Source organism: Vidua chalybeata, chromosome 9 (genome assembly GCF_026979565.1).
Source record: "Vidua chalybeata isolate OUT-0048 chromosome 9, bVidCha1 merged haplotype, whole genome shotgun sequence".
Lineage (NCBI taxonomy): Eukaryota > Metazoa > Chordata > Aves > Passeriformes > Viduidae > Vidua > Vidua chalybeata.
This window is the reverse complement of record NC_071538.1, coordinates 2,900,857-2,925,564: the sequence shown is the minus strand read 5'-3', so window position 1 is coordinate 2,925,564 and position 24,708 is coordinate 2,900,857. Positions and strand designations below refer to the sequence as shown.

The following is a 24,708-nucleotide window of genomic DNA, read 5'->3' as shown; positions in this document are numbered from 1 at the left end:
CTAACCCCTTTGCCTGGGTGACCTATAAAAACGCCTTCACTTTTTTTTTTTCCCCTTCTTTTTTTCCTCCAGTACATATGATGAAAAGCATGAGATCATTGGGATTTTTATAGCCTAAATCTGGCAGCTTTTTTCAAATAACTTGGATGGTGAGATGTAATTTTAGTTTGGGTCCTTGCCTAAAAATAAAGAATAATTATTAGCACATCAGACGTGGATATTGTAAATGATCGAAAAGGGTTTAAATTGTTCTACAGATACTGGAGCTGCTGCCCTGTGGCAGCACAAAGGTCTGTCACAGCCCGGGTCCCATCTCAGGAGCTGTGAGAAACCTTAATTCAGAAACTGAAAGTTCTGGCTGATAGGGTTTAAAAATAAAATTATTAATAAAAGGCATGATTAGAGGGTTAATAAGCAATTGACAGGTGAGATATACTGAATTCCAAAGCAGCAAGGTGTGTTTGGAGCATTGGATTTATGATTAGCAGTGATGTGACCGTGCTGTCTGTGCCCGGTTATCCAGGAGAGGGGACTGTGTGTAACTTCCAGCCACAGAAGGGCTTGGGAAAAGCAGCCGGCAGCCAGGCTGGCGTGCCTGGAAGCTTGGTTCGCTTTTCCCAGCCGCTTTATTAGCTCTAAGGGTGATGTGGGGCTGCTCAGCCCGTGCCCAGAGGCTCTGGGTTGGCGAGGAGCAGCTGCTGTGCGCTCCCGCTGCCTCTGCTCTCACCGCCTGCAGGAGGATGTGCAGGCACCTGTGTCATAGCAGCGGGTCAGCTTTTTGTCACTGCTCGGGTGACAGCTCTGAGTGCCACCGCCTCGCTCTGGTGATCTGTCCAAACCTCCTTCCCGAAGAGCTCGTGATGTCCCCTGTCCCCCGGAGAGGACAAGGAGCATGTCACCTTGCCACAGAGGAGTCCCATTCTTAGCAGCTAATTTAGAGCGCAGGGAAGGAGTGCCCTGAAATCGCCCGAGCCTTGCCTGGAGGCTCAGCGCGGCGGCTCCGGAGCCCTTCAAACAAATCTGGGTTAGCCGAGGACTTTGCAGCCGGGTGCTGCTCCTGCCCCGGGGACGGGAGGAGTGGTGAGCCTGCCAGAGCTCCACCTCCGTCCGTGTGGGACCACGGCTCGCTGGGATCCGCGGTGAGAGGAGGGAACCGCCCGTCCCAGTGCTGCTCTGCTGCGGGACCTTTCCGGCTGGGCTGGGCTGGAGCCGGCATCCTGCCCAGGAGCATCCCCGGAGCTGCTCCGTCCTGGCTGGAGCCAGCGCTGGGGCTGTTCCTGCCCCTTTGGGAGGCTGCTGGCACTCCAGAGGCTGGGACATGAGGAGCAAAAGCTGAAGGAGGGTTTCCAGCGTGGTGTTGGCACAGTGCGCCCCCCGTGCTGGCGTTTTGGGGAGCGCTGGGGTACCCTGCTCTCGCTGGCAGGGTGGGAAGTAGCGGGGCTCTTCTGCCTCCCTCGCGCTGCCGAGGGGCCGTACTTTATCATATTTATTGTTTTTGATCTTACAACCAATTTAACAGCACAGTTCTCCCCAGTCTCTGGCTGCTCCTGACTTAATTAAGTCCCTTTTGTGCTCTCCTGTCAGTCCTGTGGGCAGCAGGGGCTGGGCACGGGCTGGGGCACAGAGACTGGGTGTGGAAAGGGAAAGTGCCAGCAAGGGTGAAAGATCCCTGTAAATATCAGGGCTAAGCAGTGTGATACACAGGGGGTTGTGGGCCATGCATCCCAGCTGCTGCTGGGGCCAGGGAGGAAGAGGAGACTGGGAAAAGGAGCTGAAACAACCCGGTTTGCAGATGTGAGAGCTGCCAGGGTATCCTAGGAAACCCAGCCGCCTTTCTGGAGGGACAGGTCGGTACCTGCTGTACCTCAGGGAGAGGGTGAGAGAAAGAGTGCTAATTGCTCAGCACGCCAGAGAGCTGCTCTGGCCTGTAATTAGATGAATTAGTGGAACAATGACCCAATTTCCCTCAGTTTTTGGATTGCTGCAAACAACCCTGAGGTTGCTGCCTCCCTCTGTCCCGTTCTCCTCCCCATCCCCTCCTCTCCCACCCCCTGCTGCTCTACTGCAACTTCTCTGCTCCTCACCCAGCACCTGGGGACCAAACCTGGATGGGAGAAGATTCTGCCAGCATCCCTGAGATGCAGCATCCCTGTTCCCAGAGCAGGTGCAGGGGCCCCTGAATGTTCCCACTGCTGGACTCAGTGTGCACCAGCTCCCTCCTGCCCCAATTTGTTTTCCAGAGATGGGCTTGAAAAAAAAAAATCTTTGTGTTTTAAAAGAAAACCTCTGGAGTCCTTCCTGTGCCTGCTGGTTGCCTTCCAAGGTCATCAAACTTTCATTACTGTAGATTTTGGAATGTGTGCGAGGTTCTCGGCTCCTTCTCAGCAATCCCAGAGCTGGGACTCTGCGGAAGCTCCATGTGTGGAAAAAGCCAGGGCAGCTGATGGCTGGAGGTGCTGCCACAGGAGCACGGAGGGGAGGGACTCACCTCCCTGAGTGCTGCTCCTGGCCACTGTGCCACCTTCCTGGGAGAGATCCTGCACCATCCTTGAGACCTCAGATGGGATCCATGGGTGATGTGGGGCTATCCTCAGCCATCCTGGGGTGTGGGGGGCGCTGATGGGGGGCTGCTGGGGCTGGGGGGCCCCTGAGTGGCTTTGTCTGGTCATAGCTGCCCATGAATTTTGGTGTGAGCATCAAAGGAGGCTTGCTGACCTTTGGGAGGAGTTAATCTCTGTACCTGCCCAGGGACATGGCTTGAGAAGCCTCATGACTTCCCCAGCTGGATCGGGAAAAGATTTACTTGGAGAAAAGTAGGAAAAATCTGTTTATTTAACAGGCACAAGCACAAAAAAAAAAAAAAAAAGAACAATATTAAACAATAAAACCTCTTGCTGCTCCCAAGAGATGACAAACTCAGAAAGTGCCTTTGGTGGGCTGTAACCCGACCAGCTCACTCGGGAGAGCGTGGCACTCTTAATCTCAGGCTCGTGGCTTTCCCTCTGCCTGGTGTGACAACATGGCACTGATGTGGCCAAGGGCTTTCCCTGGGCTAACTCTGCTCTGTCCCTGTGTGCCCACAGCATCCTCGCCACGGCCGGGACACACTTCAACACCCACGTGGACCTGCGGACGCTGCGGGCCGTGCGCGTGCTCAGGCCTCTGAAGCTCGTCTCGGGCATTCCCAGTAAGTTGGATGCTCCTGATCTTCCTCCCACGGTGTCTGCATCTGTCCCTGATGTCCCTGGGGGAAGAGGGGTCCTTGTGCCACCTTACCCTGATGCCTTGTGAAGGCTGAGCTAGAACAGAGGCTGGACAGAGCTAAAGTAGGGATTTATTAAAGGGCTTCAATAGATCCACCTCGGGCAGCACAAGAGCCCAGCCCGGGATGCACCAAAGATGAACCAAAATGGTCACAAAACGGACAGCCAGTCACGGGGTCTGACACTTTTGTAAGTTCTGCTCCATTTGCATATTGGAGTTCATTGTCCAGTTCCAGCTTTAGCCCATGCAGTCCCACCCTTCTTGTTATTCTCTCTCCAGTCCATGTTGTTTGTGCTCTTGGGCCTGAGATTTGGATCATTTGTCCTTTGTCCCCAGCTAGAGAAGGAATTGTTTTGTCTCCCTGCTCTGTGCAGAGAGCTCACCATCCCCTCATGTGAAGCCCAGACCCCACACACTAAAGCAGCACAGAATGTGAAAAATAGAAAAGCTAAACCCTGAGGCATCAATCCCACCTTTCCATCTAGCAAGAACTCAAAGGTGGCAGCACTTGGTGTCCCCGGGTGGCACTGTCCCCTGCCCAGCCCGCTCTGTGCTTGGCAGAGCCTGCTGGCAGCTCCTCTTCCCTGGCCAGAAGGTGGTAGGTGGATCCTTTCAGGACTGGGGCTTGTTCAGGGGAGATTTCTTGATTTTTTTTTTTTTTTTTTTTTCTTTTTGTTGCAAGATTTCATCTGTTGGCACAGGGATAAATAAAGAAACTAGGCTGCAGCTGGCACCAGTCCTCCTGTCCCTCCTGCCCTGGGCACTGGCAGGGCTGGATCCGTGCCCTGGGGCAACAAGGAGGACAGAGATGCACAAGCCGTGTCCCACCAAGTCCAGGTGGGGCAAGTTCAGGCAGGACATTGGAGTGGGGGCCAGAAACAACCTCTGCTGGAGGTTCCTCTGTAGCTTGGCTTTCCCTCCCCTGCAGTGGTGCTTTCCTTCAGGATCCTCCTGCCCAGAGGGATCCTGCAGGCTGTGCTGGCCTTTTGCATCTCTCTGTTGGCTGTCCATCCTCTCTGCTCCCCGTCTCCCTCCTGCCGGAGTTGGGATGGGTGTGTCCCTGGACGGGGGTTAGCAGTGCCGCTCTGAGCTGTGCCTTTTCTCTCCTCTCCTCTCCCAGGCTTGCAAATTGTCCTGAAATCCATCATGAAGGCCATGGTGCCTCTCCTGCAGATTGGCCTGCTGCTCTTTTTTGCTATCCTCATGTTTGCCATCATCGGCCTGGAGTTCTACAGCGGGAAGCTGCACCGAGCCTGCTACACAAACAATTCAGGTGGGGGCAAGGGCTGGGCACCCTCCCCACCTCCCACGAGTGGAAAAGAGCTGGGATGAGCTGTCCCTTACCTCTGCCTCCTTTGGCTCTCTGCTGTGTGCTGCAGGTGAACTGGAGGAGCTGGACCCTCCCCATCCCTGCGGGGTGCAGGGTTGCCCCCCAGGCTACGAGTGCCGGGAGTGGATCGGTCCCAACGACGGGATCACGCAGTTCGACAACATCCTCTTTGCTGTGCTGACCGTCTTCCAGTGCATCACCATGGAAGGGTGGACCACAGTCCTGTACAATGTGAGTAGTGCTGCTCTGGGTGGGGAGCTGGAGGCTCTTTCTGTGTGCTGCAAGCTCAGAAGATCCAGAGTTTCCTTCATGATGGAAATGGGGTTAATCTTTCCAGAATTCGCGTGCATTCCATGCCTCCAGGCAAAGGGAGCTCTAAGGGCCTAGTCACTATCTCTGACTCGCTTCAGAGAGCAAAACCTCCTCGTGGGCATGTCCTGCAGTGATCCTCCCGCTTGAAGGCTGTGCCTGGGGAGGCATCCTTCCTCGCCTGCTCCTCCTGTGCTCCCCAGGGCAGCTCTGTGGGAGTGGACACGTTTTCTGGGCATCGCAGAGCGAGCAGTGGATGTCTGGTGGCCCGGGCAAGTCTCAGAGCTGGGCTCAGACCCCTTCTCTGGAGCAGGGACAGCATTTCAGCATCCAGCAGGGAGCTGGGGTCTTTGTGCTGGTGGAGCAGGGAGTGGCTGGGCTGAGTTCTTGTGGTTTGCAGCTGCTGGAAGCTGCTGATGCCCAAGGCCTTGGAGTGCCCAGAGAGCAACTTGAGGGCAAAGCTGGATAAAAAGCTCCAGGCAATCCCAGAGTGCCATATCTCCGTGGGCGACTGGCCATATAAGCATGTTTGAGTTTGTGGGCTAGAAGCAACCGTGCCTGTTCTGTTCCCAGCCTAATTTCAGCATCAATTTTGGCGTCACCGCACCGGGAATGTTTTTATACCCTGGTTCCCATAACGCCCGGGGATTTGCAGAGTGGCATTGCTCTGCAGGAGGCAAATTGGATGGCATGTGGTGGGGAAACTGCTTCTGGCATCGGGGGGAAGGCTGTTTTTAAACCCCAGGCTGTCAGCACTGGGGCCCCCTTTCTTGCTGAGTCTGCCACAGGGTCCCTCTGGGGGTGCAGGATGGCGTGTGTGGACAGATGGATTGTGAAACCTAGGCTGGAGTAGAAAGGGGAGAGTTCATTGCAAAGGCTTGACCTTTCCACGAGGATTTGGTTTTCCTCTTCCTGACGGAGAAGGCAGTGTCAGGATCCTGCTGTGTCAATGGGGGAATTAAGCAGGATTGAACCACCTGAGAGTTGAGACCAAAAAAACTTCAATTTTGTGTCTGTTTCTGGTGTGTCGGTGGGATTAGAGACTTAACCCACAGCACCTGTTGCCCAGGTATAATTGAGTGTATCAGGGAAGGTGGTTTGCCAGTGTACATGGTACATGTACACATGGTACAGTGCACATGTAGCCTCTGCATGCCTGGGGCTGGTGCCAGCCACCTGCCCTGAGCCTTGCTCGTGTGTTAATAACTGTCTCCCTGCAAAACCTGCTTCCATCAGTGCTCCCCGTGTCCCCCCTCCTTCCCAGCATTTGGAGCCTGCAGCAATCAGCAGCAGCACTGCCCGTGCTGGAGTCCTGCCCGTGCTGGAGTCCTGCTGGTGGGGTGTGAGGGCATGGGGAACAGATGGGCAGTTTATGGTCTGGTGGACCTCAGGGGTTTGTTTGAGTGAGCCTGGTCTCCTGCTGCTCAGGGTGTCCTTGCTGGGAAGGCTGGAGCTGATGCCTTCAGTGTCTGGTATTTGCTGATTCATCACTTGGGTCTGAAAACCCAGGAGCTGGGAGCTCTGAAAGCTGTGCCTACCCTACAGGAACCCCTATTTACTACCCTAGCTGCTAAACTGGGGGCTCTCTGGGACCCCTGTGGGGATCCAAATCGTCTTCCCAGCCCAATTAGCAGAGCTGGGCAGAGGTGCTCTGTCAGCAATGTCACTGCCATGCTCTGTCACCACGTTCCTGATGGCCAGGAGCACAAAGAAGGTGCCTCCCTTCCCTGTTCCTCTGCAAAGAACCAGCTGTAACTGTCCAGTTATGGAAAGGAGCAGGGACCTTCCTTGGCTTTTAACTGAATGAGAGTTTGTGGCCTTGGTGTCATTAAATGCTGCTGATTCACCTCGGGGGGTGGCCAGAGCTGGTGTTCCCAGCACTGCTGGGCTGAAACCTCCCGTCCTGCCCAGGGACTCTCTGAGGGCCTCAAGCTGCAAAGGTTGTGGCTGCTCAGGTCCTTTTGCTGCTTGGAGACAGAAAAACTGATTTTTGTCTTTTTTTGTTCTTTTTTTTAATAGGAAGATGAGGGATGCAGTCCCTGGGGGATGTAGGAGGAGGGCTGGGAAACCACAGGGGTGCTCTGCCATCATCTTCATCACTTGGGGCAGCAAGCCAGAGCAGGCTCCTGCTGCTAACCAGCGTGGGCCTTGCCCAGGCCATGCCCCAGGTTTGGGGGGACTCCACTTTCCCACTGGGATAAAGTGATGGGGGGCTGTGTCCTTGTGGATTAACTCTGCAGGGGAGAGGGAGATGGCAGGAAAACCACTTTAGCAACCTCTCAAAGAAATTGCTTACTACAGAATTCCCCTGTGACTGTTATCATGATTTTAAGATCTGTTTTTCCACCATTCTACCAGGTGTACAAGTGTGGCTCCTGGAATTTGCAGGAAGCATTACAACAAGCTAATTTCCACATGGGTTATTTAATCCCTGTGCTTGCTTTTTTTGCTTTCTTCATGTCAGCTTTGCCTTCGTGAAGTAGAAATCACCGTATGGGTTGAAATAAATTAATTATGGGGTGTTGTTGCTTTTCCAGCTCCTGTCCCTGGGAGCCTGGAGGACTTTGATTTCCTTTGGAGGGGAGTTTGGCTTTGAGATTGCCCCTGTGGTCTATAACGGGCTAAGAAGTATTTTGGTTTCCTTCTTCTCCTGGAGCAGATGCCCCTTCCCTGGGCTGGCTCCAGACCAAGCCTGATTTCTGTAGGGACCAGAGGGAAGTGTAAAGACTCACTGTCCTGCTTCTCTGCCTCTGCTGGCGTGGGGCAGGGCTGCATTTTGCCATCAAACAGTGCTGCTGGGGCTTGGGGGGATGGCAGGGCTGCTGAGGCGCTCCCCAGGAGTGGGGCACAGGTGATGCTGGTGGCTTCAGATGCTCAGCCGGGTTTCTACAATCCCAGGAGGCAAAGGGGCAAGGAGTTTGAAATCTTTATTTCCTGAGGAAGCTGGGAGGGCTCACCATGGAGAAAAAGAGGCTCAGGGGGGACTTTCTCACTTCCCTACAACTCCCTGACAGGAGGTTGTGACCAGATGGGGTTTGGTCTCTTCTCCCAGGCACCAGGGTGAGAATAACTGCCCTCAAGTTGCACCAGGTGAGGTCCAGATTGGATGTTAGGACAAACTTCTCCAAAAGGGTTGTCAGGCCCTGGCACAGGCTGCCCAGGAAGTGCTGGAGTCACCGTTGCTGGAGGGATTTAAAAGATGTGCAGATGTGGCACTTAGGGACGTGGTTGAGCGGTGGCCTTGGCAGTGCTGGCTTAATGGTTGGACTGGGTGACCTTAGAGGGCTTTCCCAGCCCAAACTCTGCTGTGATTCCTGCTGGCACTGCTCACAGGCTCTGAGCCTGCTGCGTGTTTCCCTGCGTGGATCTGGCTGTCAGGCTGAACTCCTCATCCTCTCCTCATAGGAGGGATTGGGACCACAGGGGAGCAGGGGCGTCAAACAGCACAGGGAGCCTTAGGAGATGCCAGGGCTGAGTGCTGAGAGCCTTCTGGGTGCTTCTGCAGCAGGAGGGGAGCGTTTGCTGGGGGAAAGAACACCAAGCTGCTGGTGGCTTCCAAAAACACCTCCCAAAATGCAGTGGTGGCAGGCAGAGCTGTGTCCATGGCCTCGGGGGGAGGTGGGTCTGGGTCTTGCAGCCCCATGCAGAGCTGGGCAGCTGCAGCAGAGAGCCAAGAGGCTGCAGGGACGTGGGTTGGGTGCCAAGTGTGAGCTGTGCGTGCGGGCACGCTGCAGGAGTGGCTGGAAAACAGGAGCTGCTGCAAGGATGGGGGTTTGCAGCATGTGTGACTCAACCTCCACGTGCTTCCAGCATGCTGGAGGTGCTGGGGCCAGGAGGGGAGGATCCCCTCAGTCTCTGGGATCTCCTCTAGGCGTGGGGTGCAGGAGGGTTTTGGTGAATCTCACCGTGTGCAGAAGTCATTTCGTGCTGCCGGGGGCAGGGCTGGTTTGCACAGGTTGGCTCGGACTGGTTTTGTGTGTGAAGCACCAAACTCGAGACCACAGGATCACAGAATGGTTTGGGTTGGAAGGGGCCTTTTAAAGATCATCCAGGCCAACCCCTCTGCCACGGGCAGGGACACCATCCCCTAGTCCAGGTTTTTCAGAGCCCCATCCAACCTGGCATTGAACACTTCCAGGGATGGGGCATCCACCACCTCTCTGGGCAACCTGTGCCAATGTGAGACCACCCTCCTTGGAAAAAAAATTCTTCCTTATATCTAATTTAAATCAACCCTTTTTCAGACGGAAACCACTCTCCCTTGTCCTGTGACAACAGGCCCTGCTGAAATGTTTGTCCTCATCTTCCTTAGGATTAAAGTACTGCAGGTCTTCTGCTGTAGGCTGCCTTTGAAATGCAGTGGCACATCCATCCTTTGTGAAACAGGGGCTGCTCAGGTCAGCCTGATTTGGGATGCTGGGGAAGGGAGGTGTGTTGGTATCGCTGGTCATGCCAGAGCACATGGGTCAGAGATGTAAGCAAGGCTTGGCTCTTCCTCTTCCTGCCCCATCCTCATTTGCCCCAGTCATCCTTGGAGGGGGTCAGAGGAGGAATCTGTTGCAGAACAGTTGTTTTTAACATGTGTGTGAGTACAAAATTGCTCATTGCATGTTGGCATCGATTCCTGGGGTTTCACAGCCGTCCCTTGTGGTGCTCAGCACTCAGCTGCCCTGCCTGAAGCACCTCTGTGTGAGCAGTCTGAGTAAGACCTGAGCATGGTGCAGCTCTGGGTGGGTTCCTCCTCAATCTTTTGGAGAGTGACCTGGCTTTCCATAGAGGCAGAAAAATGGCCTTGACCAGCAAAATTGACTTGACCAGAGAGGATTTTCCACTTTGTGGGGGGTTTGCTCAGACCTGAGATGAGCTGGGAAACCTCCCTGAGCCCCAATACCTCCAGGAGCTGCTGCAGATCCTCTGGACTCTGGTGTCTGTCTCCTGGAGTCTCAGGGCAAGAGCTGCAGCAGTGGCTGCAGTGCACCAAGGGTTGTGGGAACTCTGCTGGTGGTGCAAAGATCCCAAAACCAGCCCTGACACTGCAGTGATGGGCTGGAGGAGCGCGGTACAGCAGGAAGCTGGGAGTGTGATGCATAACGGTGGCTCCCAGCAAGGAACTTGGGAAGAGGAGAAGCAGGAGGAGGAAGGAGAGGTGGGAGGGATGGCAAAAAGAGGGAAACCACCTGGCTTTTTTAGCCTTCTGTGCTCTGGGATGGCACCAGGGTCCCCAGCCGGCATGCTTGTGAGGGGAACAGGAGTCCCTTCTCGTGTGTTTGAAATGAAAGCACAACGCACACAGAATATCCTGGCGGGGAGGTATGAAAATTTAATCAGCACCCAGAGCTCCGAGCGGCTCGGCAGCGAGCACAGCCCGCGATGCCTCTGCAGCTATTCCTGGCGGATCCCGGCCGTGCGGGCACGGCGGGATGGGCTCAGGCTGCGGGAATGGAGGCTGCCAAAAAGTCCCCAGCGCTTGTGACACCGCGGGACAGAGCCTTTTCCTCCTCCCTCCTCCGAAATGCTGCTTTTAACGCGGCTGAGTGTGTTAGAGCAGATTCAGAAAGGAGACTGCAGGTTCCACCCGGAAGGTTCAAACCCTTTGGAGCTCAAAAAATGAGCTGTTTTCCCCCAAATGGCTCCAGTTGGTGCCCGTGCTGCCAGCCGTGGGTGCTGCCAGGCACGTGTGTGGCAGCCAGCCTGCTCTCCCCTCTCCTCCCTTTCGAAAAACAGAGCACTTTCTTTCTCCACACTCAGCAAAGCCAGAACCTCACCAGCTTGCCAAATGTTCCTGCCTTTTTTTTTTTTTTTTTTTTTTTTTTCCCTTCTTCCCCTTTTTCCCTCTGTGTGTGTGTGTGTGTGTGCGCGATGAAATGACACAGCAAGAAACAAACTGTGTCTGCTGGATCCCATCTTCCAGGCATGTTCTATCAAAAGCTGCCTGCCCACACCCTCCTCCCTGCCCGCATGGGGAAGTCTCACTCCAAGGCGGTCTGCTGGAAGCACTGGAGGAGCTGAGGGGGGCTGCTGGGGGTGCCACGGGTGCTCTGGCATCACCCAGCAGCTCCAGGCTCAAGGGTGGGAGGTGGCAGGGGGTCTCAGTGCTGCCTTGTTCATCTTTGTTAAGCCCAGGACTTGTAATTCCACTAGCAGGCTTGGGGCTGGTGTTGGTGAGGTGTTGGAAAGCTGGTTCCAGACCTCTTGGTGGATGTGCTCCTGTGCTTCAGGGTTGGGTTATGGGGCTGTTGGGGTCTGTGAGTGAGGTTGTGCAGGGTTCTGTTGCCCCAGAGCAGCACAGCTGAAGCTGGGGATGTTCCTCCATGTAGGAACGTCATACAATGATGAAAATAATATCATGGGGCCCAAGATCCTCTCTGGGCTTGCAGCATGCCCAAAACAAAGCAGGGATCCAGGCCCCATGAGAAAACAGCCCCAAAGTTAATCCTGTGAAAGCCAGGCCCTGCTGCAGCACACAGGGTCTGGGTCCAGCCGGAGAGGCAGCGGCGCTGGCACATCGGTCTGCACTGGAGAGAGCCGTGAAGCTTTGCAAATGCTCCATCAGGGAAAATTCATCCTGCCTGAGGACTGGTTAGGGGGTGCTGGGGAAAGCGCAGGAGGGGTCTGGGAAGGGGGAAAGTGAAAGGTTGGGAGTAAAATTGGAGGGATCACAGTGAAGGATGACTGTGGGGAGAGACAGAGCAGGAGGCATGCATGAGGACAGGGTTTGTGCATCGATGCTGGGGTAGCTGGGTGCAATTTCTTGGTGGGTTGGAGGAGAACAGCACCGAAATTGGTCTCAGTGCCTATTTCAAATATTTTGAAAATGCTTGATTTTTAGCAATGCTTCTAGCAGCGCATTTTTTGCATTCCATTTAGGAAACAGAAAAATGAAATGCATCGTGTCCTTTTCCTGTTTCCCCACTCCCTCCCTCCCTGCACGCACTCAGAGAGAAGATTATGCTGAGCTTTGTGTCCTGCTCTGGCATTATTCCTGCCTGTCCCTGGCACCCCAGAGCTTCCCAGGGCCAGCAAAGGGCAGTGCTGGAGGAAGGCAATGGGGCAGGAGGTGCCCACCCTGCCTGGAGACCCTGACACCTGGCCATGGCAGGATGTGTCCCACCCTGGGCCAGTTCTGGCCTTGCAGAGGAAACGCACCCATTTCCTCATTAACCTGATTTGGGAAAGCAAAGCATTTCCATTCAGATCTTGTCCAGTGCCAGGGTCACTGATGGATCCCAGGCAGGGAGTGAAGCATGGCCCTGCATGCAGGAGATTCAATTACTGCTATTAAAGGGAACAAGGAGATCTGTTACTGTGCAGCAGCGGGTGTCAGGGTCTGCAGGGAGCTGCTTAGGCCAGGGAATTTGCTGCGGGGTATTTTTATAATGAATTTTCTCCCCCTTTTGCTGGGCTGTGAGGCTGTGGCTGCTCGCCTGTGTGTGATCCTCAGCTGGATGCAGCTGTGGTTTGCAGGGAGGAGCAGGTCAGGGGCTGGGGAGGTGATGCTGGGGAGCACCATCAGCCGTGGCAGGGGCACGATGGGTGTCACCACTGGGCAAAGACCATCGGAAGCTGCCAAGCCAAGGATTTGGAGCGCAAATCATGGAAGCTGTGGTGGTTTTGCACCCGCTGTCCTGCTCTGCAAGCACCCGAGAAGTGCTGGGGAAGGCAGGCACAGCTCCCAGGGCAAAGATCCTTGAGATCCATGGCTTTTCCCATCATCCCTCAACCTCTGTGTGAATGAAATCCGCATCCTGCTGCTCCCTGAAAGCTTTGGGTGCCCACAGGTCCCCAGTTCCCCTCCCCAGTGAGGGATGGAGCAATGGAGTGGCCATGAAGGCTCCCCGCACAAGACTGAACCTGCTCTCTGTTTATTTTTAGCCAGGAGAGACTGAGTTTGAGGGGTTTATTGAGGTTTTCCCCCCTCCCTTCCCCTATAGCAAAGAAATCCTGAAGGTTCCCATGCGCCGCAGCCTGAGGGAGGGGACGTGTGGGCTGTGAGCTTGTGCTGTGCATTCAACTTCAGGATATATTTAGATTTCTTTAGATTTCTGGCCCCCCGAGTGAGACCTGCTTTTGCAGCTTCCCGCGCCTTTTCCTGCCCTTTTGGGGGGAAAAAAAAGAAAAACTCAAAAAAACCAAACAAGCACCCCAAGAGCTGCCTAAAGAATAACCTTGTGCTTGGGGACCAAGAAGCAGGAGCTGCTGGGGGCTGTTCCCTGCAGGAGGGTCCTGCTCCCACGCCATGGTGGTGTAATTTATAGGCTCAGAGGGCTTTCCTGGCAGCAGGATGGGTCATGTCAAGATGTGAGCGTGGTGGTTCTTGGTCTGGTGGCCACAGAGGAGTTTTAGGGGGTGGGGGGGGGGTGCATAACAAGAAGGAGGCCTCTCAAAGGGAAGGGAAGAAGCAGCAAAGATTTGGCACCAAGCAGCTCCTGCGTTTCCCAAAGGAATATAAAAAGCCTGTCCCAAAGCGCTTGGGTGAGTGATGGGACCTGCTCAGCTGTGCAGGGAGCAAGGCAGGAACTTGGAATTTCTTCATTAAAGGAGTTGGTGTAATTCAGGGATTAAAATTCTTGCGTCTACCCTGAATTCTGCAAACAACAACCTCCTGGTACCTTCAACAAAGGGGAGCAAAACCCTGTGGGAAGGCACAGTGGACCAAGATGATGAACTACTGCCTACAGAGGGATATCAAGAACAAATGATGCCCCAAAGGAATGGGAAAAGAGGCGGCTCAGTCAAAACGACGACATCTTGGTGCCAAAAAAGCTGGGAAGTGCTAGGAGGGCCGTAGCAAAGTTGTGTTGACACAGACCTCCTGGAGGAGCAGTGAGCGGCTCCCCACCTCTGCAGATGGAAGCAAGGCCCAGTGAAACGACATCTGGAGAGATTTGGGCACGGACGGACATTTCAGCCCCGCTTTTGGCCAACACAAAGCAACAAGAGGCGCGATACCGGCAACGAGGGCATGGCCAACGTGGAAACCATGGAAGCCCAACGCTGAGAGCACCGTGCCCACCAGCCTGGGTGCTTGGGATGGCTTCCCCCCGAGCTCAGAGGGAGCTGGCACATGAAATGGCAGGTCTGGTAACAAGTATTTTTAACAGCTCCATCGAGTTGGGGGAGGCACCATCTGACTGGAGAATAGCGAATGCGATGCCTATATTTAAAAGCGGGGGGAGGAGGGGAGGAAAAGTAAGGCAGGCAGGAATAGGACTGTGAGGCTGACCTCGATTGCATGCCATTTCGGAACAGATTCGGGAGGCAGGAGAGGAAAGTGAGTCATGGGTTTGTCAAAGGTAGGTCACGCCGGGCTAACCCCGCATGGCAGGCCTGGAAACATCCTAGAGTTGCTCCTTGTAGTAAAGAGTTTGCTGTAGGAGAGTGGTAATGGTGAGGGGAAAGAGGGGAAGGGGATGTGTTGGAACCCTGGTTAGTGGGAATTTCAGACTTTCTGTGCTGACAGGCACCCCAAAAGAACACTGCATTTGACCTGAGGCCATGGAGAAAGCTTCCATAATGGAATGATAGAACTGAGATTATAGATGTGTAGTTTGAATAGAAGTGTGTAATATCACATGGTGGAAAACCTAGAGTTTGAGGTTTTAGAATATAGTAATATGTATAAAGCAAGATGGAGGTTTTAGGGCAGAGGCTGGTCCTTCTTCACCTTCTTCTCCATGGGTTTGGGTGGTTTTGTGTAATTGGATAAAAAAGTCTGCATTGCGGGCACAGGTGATTGGTTATTGGGTTAAAAGTAAAAATAGTTCAGGTGTCATTTCTTAATTGGACAGTTTATCCTTAAAAAGCCTTGTAAGAGAGAGACAGGGCTCCATTTTTAGTTTGTTAGAGTGAAGTGCTGTAGAACTCAGAGTTTGTGAGACTACAACAGAGATAAGAACTAACAAACATCTGAGTCCAAACAAGAAATACCACCCTGATGAGGGGCTCTGTGAGGCTGGCAGGGAAGTGAGCAGTGCTGGGATGGTGTTGAGGGGACAAAGGGGATGTCATTGACTCATGGAGTCCTTGGGGATGCGTTGTGGGCTTTCCTGCCTCCAGCATCCGCTGGCTTCCCAGAGCTGGAGGGACAGAGGCTGCCGTCCTGGGCTGGGAGGCATTTGAGATGTTGGATGCAGTGAGAAATGGAAAGCCAAGCTCTTGTTAAGGAGCAGCAAAGATCTCTCCTTGGAGCTCAGGTCTTGTTGGCTGGGAAGCAGTGACATGGAGGAGGAGAGGGTGAACAGGTGACATTGGGGTGACCACGAGGTGGCTGCAGGGCAGGGGTGGCACAAAGGAGGAGAGAGGATGGTGGGATGCAGGTGAGGTGGTGAAGTCTCTGTGGCATCACACAGGGATGGAGTGTGACCTATCAAATTGCTCACTCAGGTGTCCTCTGTCCAGGAAGGATGAACTGAGCCTGGACTGGATCAGGGAAGGGGCTACTGGATAAAACAGGGTAGGAGAGCCAGTTGGGCAAGAGAGAACTAGAAGAACCTTGCTTTGGCCAGCAAAGCAGAGGCTGGAGATGACTGTGATTGCTGTCTGGAAATAGATTGGGATGGAAAGAGGAAGGAAAAGAGCTATTTCAGCCAAAGGCCACTGCTGGCAAAATAACGGAGTGGTGTAGAAAATGACCGCAAATAAATTTAGGCTGGAAATTACAGCAGTCATTGGAGCATCTGCTTGAGGAGGCTTCCAGTGGGGATAGTGAGTTTTTGGCAGTCTGAGTGGCTGAGCAAGTACCAGATGATGGTCTGGAGCCAGTGCATCCAGACTGGGCATCACCAGTTCCTGGCTTTGTAGGGAGCATTGGGATGTCCCCTGAGAAATTTCATGTTGGGGCTGGGGGATACCAGGAAAGCTGGCACCAGCCAGGGGGACCCGTGTGGCTGCTGGTGGCAGTGCTGCTCCTGGGGCTGCTGGTGGCAGCCTGGGTGGTTGGGACCATCCCTGAGCTCACTGTGGCCAGTGCTGTGTCCTTGAGTATGGGGGTCCATGGCCACAGCTCCCCATCTCCTCCTCTGCCCCTCCTGCAGCTGCTGGGTGCAAGTGATGCTGTGACCTTCCAAATCCCCTTAAAAATCTCTCCAACCCCCTTTGCCTCCACCCCCAGGGGAGCCAGGCACTCAAATGCACAGAGGTTGGGATCACAGGTAGCCCATGCCATCGGAGTCCTGCCAAGCCCCTGCCTCAGCTGTCCCTGCTGCAGGTCCCCAGTGCCACCAGCTTTGCTGTGCCTGAAAAACTGAGAGGGAAGAGGTGGTCTGGGCACTGATAACCCTAGGAAAGCTGCCCATTTCCCCCTCTCTCCTGCTGAGATGGCTAAAGAAGGGATGGTGATAGCCCAGTCCTGTGGGAAGATGTCTTGGTCTTCTGTAGGAAAGAAGCTCCTCTATTTTGTATTCCCTGTGACAAAGACCTCGGGGAAAGCCTGTGTTTTTTGGGCAGGAGCCAGTTTCAAAGGCAAGCAATACTGACATGAGTGGCAGGTACCCAGTGGCATCTTGGCAGGGAGCTGAAGCCCTGCCAAGCTTGGGCTGAGGCTTGCACGATGCCTTGAAGAGTGATGCTATGGGAGATGGTGCTGCCAGAGCAGAGCACGGTGGCCTGGGTGTCTCTGGAGGGCTGTGGTGAACGCTGGCTGTCGGGAATTCCTGTGCATCGTTCCTTCCTCCCCGTGCTTGCTTCTCCTGTGGCCCTAAAAGAAAGGGGCTGGTGGTGAACTGGGGCTCTTGAAAGAGCAGGGTCTTGAGAGGACATGTGTGGTTTCCCTAGGGCCAAAGGAGGAGAGCAGTGAGTCCTTCCAGATGCTTTCAGAGCCCTTACGGCTGCCGCGTGCCAGGTGCTCCTTGTCACACACTTGCCCACATCGCCTGTCCCAGTGCTGTGGTCAGTGCCTGTGCTGGGCTGTGCTGGTGTCACCCTTCCTGCCCTGGGCTCGGTGTCAGGGTGGTGGGGACACCCAGCTGAAGTTCCCACTGGAGGAAGACTCCAGCACACATGGTGACTTTTTTTGCTCCTCAGAGTCGCATTTCTCCCGTCGCAGAGCCTCGCCTCAGCTCTTGGCCGACCAGGAGATGTGGTGCCAATGACTCAGATGAAGATGAGGGCTTAATTAGTACGGGGAGAGGGGGGGAAGAGAGAGAAAAGAGAAAGAGTCTTTCATTGCAAGAAGATTGATACCACCTCCCCCAGACAGTCACGTTCTGCCGCATCACCCTCAGCCCGGCGTCATGCGCACCGTGCCTGACACCAGAGGACAAATGGGGCCTGGGAGGGACAGAGGGGCACTTTTATTAAAACCTCTGGTGAATTAATGTCTGGAGGTATTGAGCAGGGCTCATCAGGAGCCTTTGCAGCTGTCGGGCTGTGCCCTGCGCGCAGAGCTCCAGTCTGATCTCAGCTCTGTGGCTTTGGGGGAACGTGCCTGTGGTGGGAGGGTGTCTGCAAGGTGTTAGTGATGATACCAGCAGCAAAATGCCTGTTTGGAGGTTTCCCACCATGCATGAAGGGACAAACTCTGGCTGCCTCTTCTTTAGATGCCGCCTTGCCTGGTCCTAAGGCACCCTGTAAATGCCGTGGGGCTGCTTTGCCCCATCCTAGTGGATGTGCATGGGAGCCCTGAGCCAAAATGCTGGGGAAAACATGCTCAGGGTGACCCCTCGCCCTCAGCACCCCAGTTTTGGGCTGCAGGACCCTGCATCTCCAGCTACACCCATCTCTCACAGTCTCTGCAGGGATGGTTGGAGGGGCGGAGGAGAGCGGTCCTGCATGATAAGGGCTGGAGAGTGGAGACTGTGGCTGGTGCTGAGGGGTGCCAGGGCTCTTGTGGTGGGGAGGGGTGCCCACCAAGGCTTGGCAGGCATGGCCACGCCACCCTGAGGAGCCTGGAGCACTGAAGTTAACACACCCTCCCTCTGCTCCCTTGCTGGTGTTGGAGGTGATGTCACATGTGTTTTTTTTCTTTCCCCTCCAGACCAATGATGCCTTAGGAGCCACCTGGAACTGGCTGTACTTCATCCCCCTCATCATCATTGGATCCTTCTTTGTCCTCAACCTTGTCCTGGGAGTGCTGTCAGGGTAAGCAGAGTGGTCATTCCCTCCGGGCTGCGCCTGTCACACATTTCTGGGACCTAAGGCTGTGTCCCTCCATCCCCTCCACACCTGCCTGCCCCACAGCAAGGGATTGCTCCCTGTCTGTGCATGGCTCTTTCTCAGCCTGGGGAGCTGGGAAAAGGACAGCCTTGAAGATATTTATTATTACTGTCATTTCACCTTGCTGAAGATCTCCTGCTTTTGGTTCCCTTGTGAGCAATGGTCACTGGAGATCTTCGGGCTGCTTGGCTCCTCCAAGAGGGGAGAGACATGGTGGAGGGGGGTCTGTGAAAATGTGTTTGAGTCCAGGCTGTTTGTGGGGGGGTGTGCGTGGGTTGGGATGGGTTTGGGGAGTGATACAGAGCACCTCTGTGCTGTGACCAGGAGGATGTGCTCTGCACTGGTGGGGTGCAGGCTGGGGAGGATAGGGATGCTTGGGGTGCACGTGGATGAGCCCAGAAGAGAAGGAAGTAGGGACAAAGCAACTGTCCCTGTCCTGCACTTCCCGAGGGGAAGGCAGTTTTAATCCAAGCCATTAAGCTGGGTTTGGAGACAAAAACTCTTCTTGTCTCCATGACAATGAACTGTGGTTGCACCAGCACATCCTCAGCTGCTGGCAGGGGCTGGTGAACAGTGAGAGCGTGCCCTCTCCTGCACTGGGGAAGATGTGGGCTCCTCTGTTCTGACTGAAGCAGGTAGTTTTTTAGCTAATTACACATCATGACAAAATGCAAAAGTTGTTGTAGCACTGGTTTGGCCAGATGGAAAGCCCTTAGGTGCAAGGGTCAGGGTGGAGAATGGCCTTGGTCATCTCTGTCCCTTTCCTGAGTGTCCCTGGAAGTCCAAGTGTGATGGTGATGATTTCAGCAGTTTCTAGAGTGGCAGGTTGGGGTCTGTTATTGGGCTGAATTTTCCCAGCTCTCATTCTGGGGTCTGACTGGGTCAGGGGCAGGAAGGGCTTCACTTTGCCTTGCAGAGAGGGAATTCTTATGGGGGATGAAGCTATCCAAGCAGCCTTGGGTGGAATTTTTACTTCTTATGCCACATCCAGCTTGGGCATTTGGGCAAAGTCCAGCTGGGTCTCAATGTCAAGCAAGAGCTTTCCTACAAAAGCCTGGAGAAGGAAAATTAGGAAGCTGGGAACAACGTTATTACAACGTTAAATTGTGTCAGTGTAGTGTGTTGTGTGGACACAGAGGCTTTTGGTGCTGGGGTGATGCTGAAAGCAGCCTGGGGACACAAGCCACACACTGGCCAGAGGACCACAGCGGGGCTGGTGGAATGCCTGGCCGTGCCCTGGCCCACCTTGGTGTTCCCTGCACCAGGGCTGCCCGAGGCAGCTGTTCCCATGCCCGCTGAGTTGGATGCTCTTGTCTAGGACTCTTCCCAGGCACCGGCTGGCATTTCCACTGTTTGTTTATTGCTAATAGGGTTTGTACTGGGGAAGGATGCAAATGGGTGGGTGGCCTAATTGGCAACAGAGATGCTCTTGTGGCGTGGCAGATATCCAGAGTAAAGCAGGACTGCTCAGCTCCCTGGAGGGCTGAGTGAGGTGAGCTCAGGTGGCCAGCTGGGCTCTGCCACTCCACGGCATGGCCACTGTGCGTGTCCCCCTGCCTGGGCACGGCCACATCCTCTGTGGCTCAGTGGATGAAGCACCTTGGCTGGGTGAATCATCCAAAGGTGCTGCTGGAGCCGTGGAGGAGTAGGAGCTAGGGGCAGGAGAGGGTACTTGTGCACACAAATAATGTGTGTCCTTGAGAGCAGCAGGAAGGGCCTTGCTCCTTGCTCTGTTTGCTGAGCTCTTCTTGTTTTTAGCAATCCTCTTGTGCTGGGAGAGAGTACTTGGCTCTGCTGGGGGGTGGGAGGTGTGACCTTCCCATTGTCCAGCTCTGAGCTGAATGAGCAGGCAGGGCCTGGCCAGATATCCCCACTTGTCGCGTGGCCGTGCCGAACTGAGAAGAGATGGTCACTTTGGGAATGAGTGCCATGGAAACACCTCCACTGGAGGAATTCTTTCCCTGGCAGTTACACCAGTGCTTTTGGGGAAGCCAGGCCGTGCTCAGCTGAAATCATGGCCTCCTGGCAGAAACCTGGCCCCACATAGCTTGCAAACTGCACCATCTGCATTGGTGGATAACGAGGTCCACTCGGGATTTCCAGCATTCTCCTCAAGGTTCACGCTCAGGAGCTGCTGCTGAGCTGCCTCTGCCCTCGCCTCATCTCAGCAGAGGCTCCCTTTGGTGAAACAACCCAACAGCTGGGGTGGGTCCCCAGTGAGAAGAGGCTGCAGGAGGACATTTGTGTGTTTCACTTGCCACCAGCAGAAGTTTGCCGGAGCCCAGATTTAGCAGTCTCCTGGTTGCGATGAGCATCTCTCCCAACAGTCAGTTCCCCAACTGTTAAGCTGAGGCATGACCTCTGTGATGTAAACAGCCTGGATCCATCTGCTCCTTAAGCACAAAGTATGTGGGAGAGGAAAAGAAATGATTTTCATCATAGCAAGCTCCTCAGTTTTTCTCCCTAAATACGAACAGGCACGCACTGGAATCGCATGCAGACTCTGTTAAGAGGAGATGGAGCTCCTCCAGGCAGGGTCTTGGAGAGCCAGTTCTGCTGTGGCTTTGGCATTTATTACCGTGTCTATTAACTTCCCCCCTCTATGGGTACAATTACGGATCAATTAATTCTGACTGAAAGCAGGAAAAGATAAAAAAAATTGGCCCCGTTCCTCTTTGGGAGCAGGTACAGAGCCCAAGGAGATGTGACTGCTCAGCTTTTAAAGCTACACGAGCTACTGAGACAATCCTGGCAGAAGAGAGTCAGTGGGAGCGAGTGAGGATGGAGCACGTTGAGGATGGAGCATCCACTGAAACGCCGTTTTCTACCTGAGGCTGCCTTGTGGCCTGAGGAATTGCATGTGCTGGAGATCTGCAAAGATCTGCTCTCCATTTTTTTGTGAAATTGTTGAGGTTTGGGTTTGTTTTTTTTTTTTTTCCTCAGCTGTTTCTCACATAAAACAATTTGAATGCGTGTGTTTGGGCTCTGTCTCCGGAGCAGCAGAGACCTGACGAGAGCCACGCTGCCCTGTCCCTGCTGCTGGTGTCATGTGCCAGTGGCAGTAGTGCCACCCCAGCAGTGGCCACAGCCTGAGGACTCACACAGAGCTTCAGTACCAAACAGGCTGCATTTTGACTCTTTCCCACCTCCCTTTTCACAGCCTCTGCAGAAAAAATTTGGTTTGCAATCACCCTCCTCCATTCATTGCAGCATCGTCCTTCTGCTGAGAGCTGGGAGACTCCATCCCCATATCCAGTCTTGTACATCCAGCCCCTTTCCAGGGTGTCAGAGCTGTTATGGTCGCTGGTATTCCTGGCCTGCAGAAATAGCAGAGTGGGTGCAGAGTGGAAGGAGATGCTGCCTGACCTGGGAAGACTGGGCCCTCAGGCCAGCCAAGGAGAAGACCTCTAATGGCAGAGCAAGAAGTCGAGCACGATGGCAAGAAAAATGAAATATATCTGCCTTGTACCAAACAAGAGAGTAATTTAAATCCTCCTAATTGCTTCCACTCATCCTGGTGATGTTAAGTCTTTTCTCCCTTTAAGTCTATTCTGCCCCCCACCCCCAGCTCTTCCACTAAGCCTTTGAAAGAAACGACTAATGTTATAATTAAAGGATCAAATTGGCAAGATTTCTTTGTCTTAAGATCTTTCTTTCAGGTTGGGTTAGCAGTGCATTCCCAGTCTCCAGAGAGTTTTCTTCAGTTCCTTCAGGAGCCTTCTGTACCATCTTCTGAAATCTTTTCACTTCAGTTAATTTGAATTTTTTTTCCCCATCCAATTTGGATGCATAACAAACGATGAATAAAATTAAGTTTTGTAGCAATTAATAATAAGGGTGTTGAGGGAACAAGTGTACATTTTCAGTGAAAAGAGGGTTCTTTTTGCCAGCTCCACACAAAAATCTGGGCCCCACACGGTTAAGCGGGATCTGGTGTTTTGAAGCCAAAAACATTGGGAAGAGGATAAATGCCTCAAAGATTTGTGGAGGGAGAAGTGGGGGGCATGCAGGAAATGCAGGAAAGCTTGTAAGGAGACCATAAATTCCCAGCAAAACGTCAACAAACAAAATTCTTTGCCGTAAGAATGGTCAGGCATTGGACCAGGCTGCCCAGGAAACTAGTGGAATCACCATCCCTGGAAGTGTTCAAAAAACATGGATGTGACATTTAGGGACATTCTATAGTGGTGAACACGGTGCTGTTGTGTTAACAGTTGGATTTGAGGATCTTCAGCTTTTCCAACCTGAACGACTCTGTGATTCTACTCCCAAGAAATACGGAGTTGGAAGTATGAAAGCTTGGAAGCATCACGTTGGCTTTTTCCTGGAATGGTTGTAGGATCCCAGGGCGTGGCTCGGATGAGGTGTGAGATGTGTGCACTTGTTGTGCTTGGGAACACTGTGGCTCCCTTTTGAAGGGAGGAGTGGGTGTCACAAGGAGGGGGCAGTGATGCCCCTCCCAGGCCCCCCAGCACCACCATGAGCAACGTCCATGCTGTCACTTTGTTCTCGGGAAGCTCTTTGTCATCGCCGTGGTCTTTGAGCACAGGCCAGGCAGAGGAGTCTGGGGCACCTCCATCTCTACTCAGCAGGCAGGTGGGCATCCATATTCATGCCTCTCTGCCGTGCTCTGCTGGGCCACCTTTCTGCCAAGGGCTCCAAGCCCCATGCACACAAGCTGCCTGACAAGAGGCGTGCGCGGCTGCTGTGCCGGATCCTCTGCTGTTACAGGGAATAATGACTCCTCTTACAGGCAGCTGGGTGAGAAGGGAAAAAAAAAATCCACAACAAAAAGATGACTCGCTGACTTTTCCCCTTTGATTTCTCCTGGCAAATTATTTGCCAGCATGTCTCCGCTGCTTCAAAATTGCTCTTATTCCTGCCTCCTGGCAAATCTGCTCCGTGGACTGCCTGTGGTCCGCGGGCTGTGGGTGAAAAGGCTCCGTTTTGATCCTCTCAACAAGGCACTCAGCAGATAGTGCTTGCTTACAGACTGCTTTCGGAGTTGTTTGTTCCAGATTATGGTAATTTCTGTCCTGGTTGATGGCAGCAATCGCGTGGCTCCAGTGATTTGAGCCAGTGGATGGCTTTGGAGATGCCCAGTTTCTCCAGGAGCAGCTCCACCCTGGCAAGGAGGTGCTGGGCACTGCTGTTGGGTGAAGAAGGTGTCGAGTGGAGCGCTGGAAGCTCCTGGGAAGTTAATGTGATGAAAGGTTGAAAATCAGTGTGGGGTTTTCTTTCCATACTACATCTCACCTGCAGTATTGACCACACACCTTTCATCTGCGGATTGCTGTCGCCTGCAAAAGGAGACTATAAAGATGTTCTCTGCTTACAGAGGGGATAAAAACTGGAGCATAGGAGGGAAAGGGAGGAGTGACATTTTCCCAACACTGCATGAGCCAGTGGGAGTGATTGTGAACAAAGCCCGGGGCTCTTGAAGCATTGAAGCTGCGCTGCTTATGCCAGCCCTGCCTGATAAGAGTGAAACACAGTCTTGGGCTCCCATCTCTGCTCCTTGCTGCTGGGGCTGCCAGACCCTCTGCCACCCTTCTGCAGCTCCTTTGCAGCGTGGGCTGAGCGTGCTATTGCTGCCTTTGGTGCAGAATTGCAGACAGAGCTCTCTGGGCAGTGGGACAGCGATGCAAAACTTGGTGGTGTTATCCTTGGAAAAAATGATGAAATTGAGAGTCTACAGCTAAATGTTTGTGGATCTCTTCTCTGCCGTGGTTGATACAGCCCAGAACCCTGCTGGCTTTCTTTGCTGCAGCAGCACACTGCTCACTCGTACTGAACTCATCCCCTGGACCTGCAGGTCCCTTTCCACAGAGCTGCTCCTCAGCTGGGTAGATCCCAGCCTGTGCTGCCCTCCTGGGTTTTGTTTTCCCATGTCCAGGACCTTACATTTGAATCAGAGAATGGCCTGGGTTGGAATGGACCTTGTAAAGATCATCTCTTTCCAGCCCTCCTGCCATGGAGAGGGACACTTCCCCTAGACCAGGTTGTTGCAAGCCCCATCCAGCCTTGAACATTTCCAGGGATGGGGCAGCCACAGCTTCTCTTCATAAGGTTCTCATTAGCCCACCCTTCCAGCCTGCTCAGGTCTTCCTGCAGGATTGCTTCTCCCTTCTGAAGTGTCCACTTCCCCACTCAGTTTGGCATCAGCACACTTGGCCTTGGAGAAATCCAGGTGGACAACCACAAGTTTTCCACAAGGTAGACGGTGCCCGTCAGCATCAGCCCCTTCTTAACTGGGACAGTGATGTAATGGGTCACCTCAGGGCTGGTATCTCCCAGCTCCTTCCCGTTTTACTGTTCCATGTCACCAACAGCTTGTCAGCTCTGCCTTCCCCGGCTCGTGTGACTGCCAGTGCTCTATAAATGTGCTCTCCTCAGCAGCGTCAGCTGTGCCCTCCCACTGCAGCTTTGTCACACCGTGGTGACACAGAGCTCCTGCCCAAGTGCACAGGGGTGATCAAAGCTGATGGACAGGCAGTACAAGGAACGGGGTGTTGCTGTTTGCCTTTCCTTTTGTGTCCTTTCTCTTCACCACTTAGCGCTTCAGAGAAGACTTTCTTGAGACAGCACAGCTTTGTTAAGGCATCACAGAATGGTTTGGGTTGGAAGGAACCTTTAAAGGCCATCTGGTCTAA

General features: G+C 53.7%; 1 protein-coding gene across 1 annotated transcript in view; it reads left to right on the top strand.

Moving 5' to 3' along the window:
* CACNA1E (calcium voltage-gated channel subunit alpha1 E) overlaps positions 1-24,708 on the top strand; it is a 96,173-nt gene that overhangs the window by 18,874 nt on the left and 52,591 nt on the right. The window contains exons 5-8 of the mRNA XM_053950042.1: positions 3,084-3,187; positions 4,385-4,537; positions 4,644-4,825; positions 17,877-17,980. Of these exons, the coding sequence (XP_053806017.1) occupies positions 3,084-3,187; positions 4,385-4,537; positions 4,644-4,825; positions 17,877-17,980 (543 nt within the window). The remainder of the gene's footprint in view (positions 1-3,083; positions 3,188-4,384; positions 4,538-4,643; positions 4,826-17,876; positions 17,981-24,708) is intronic.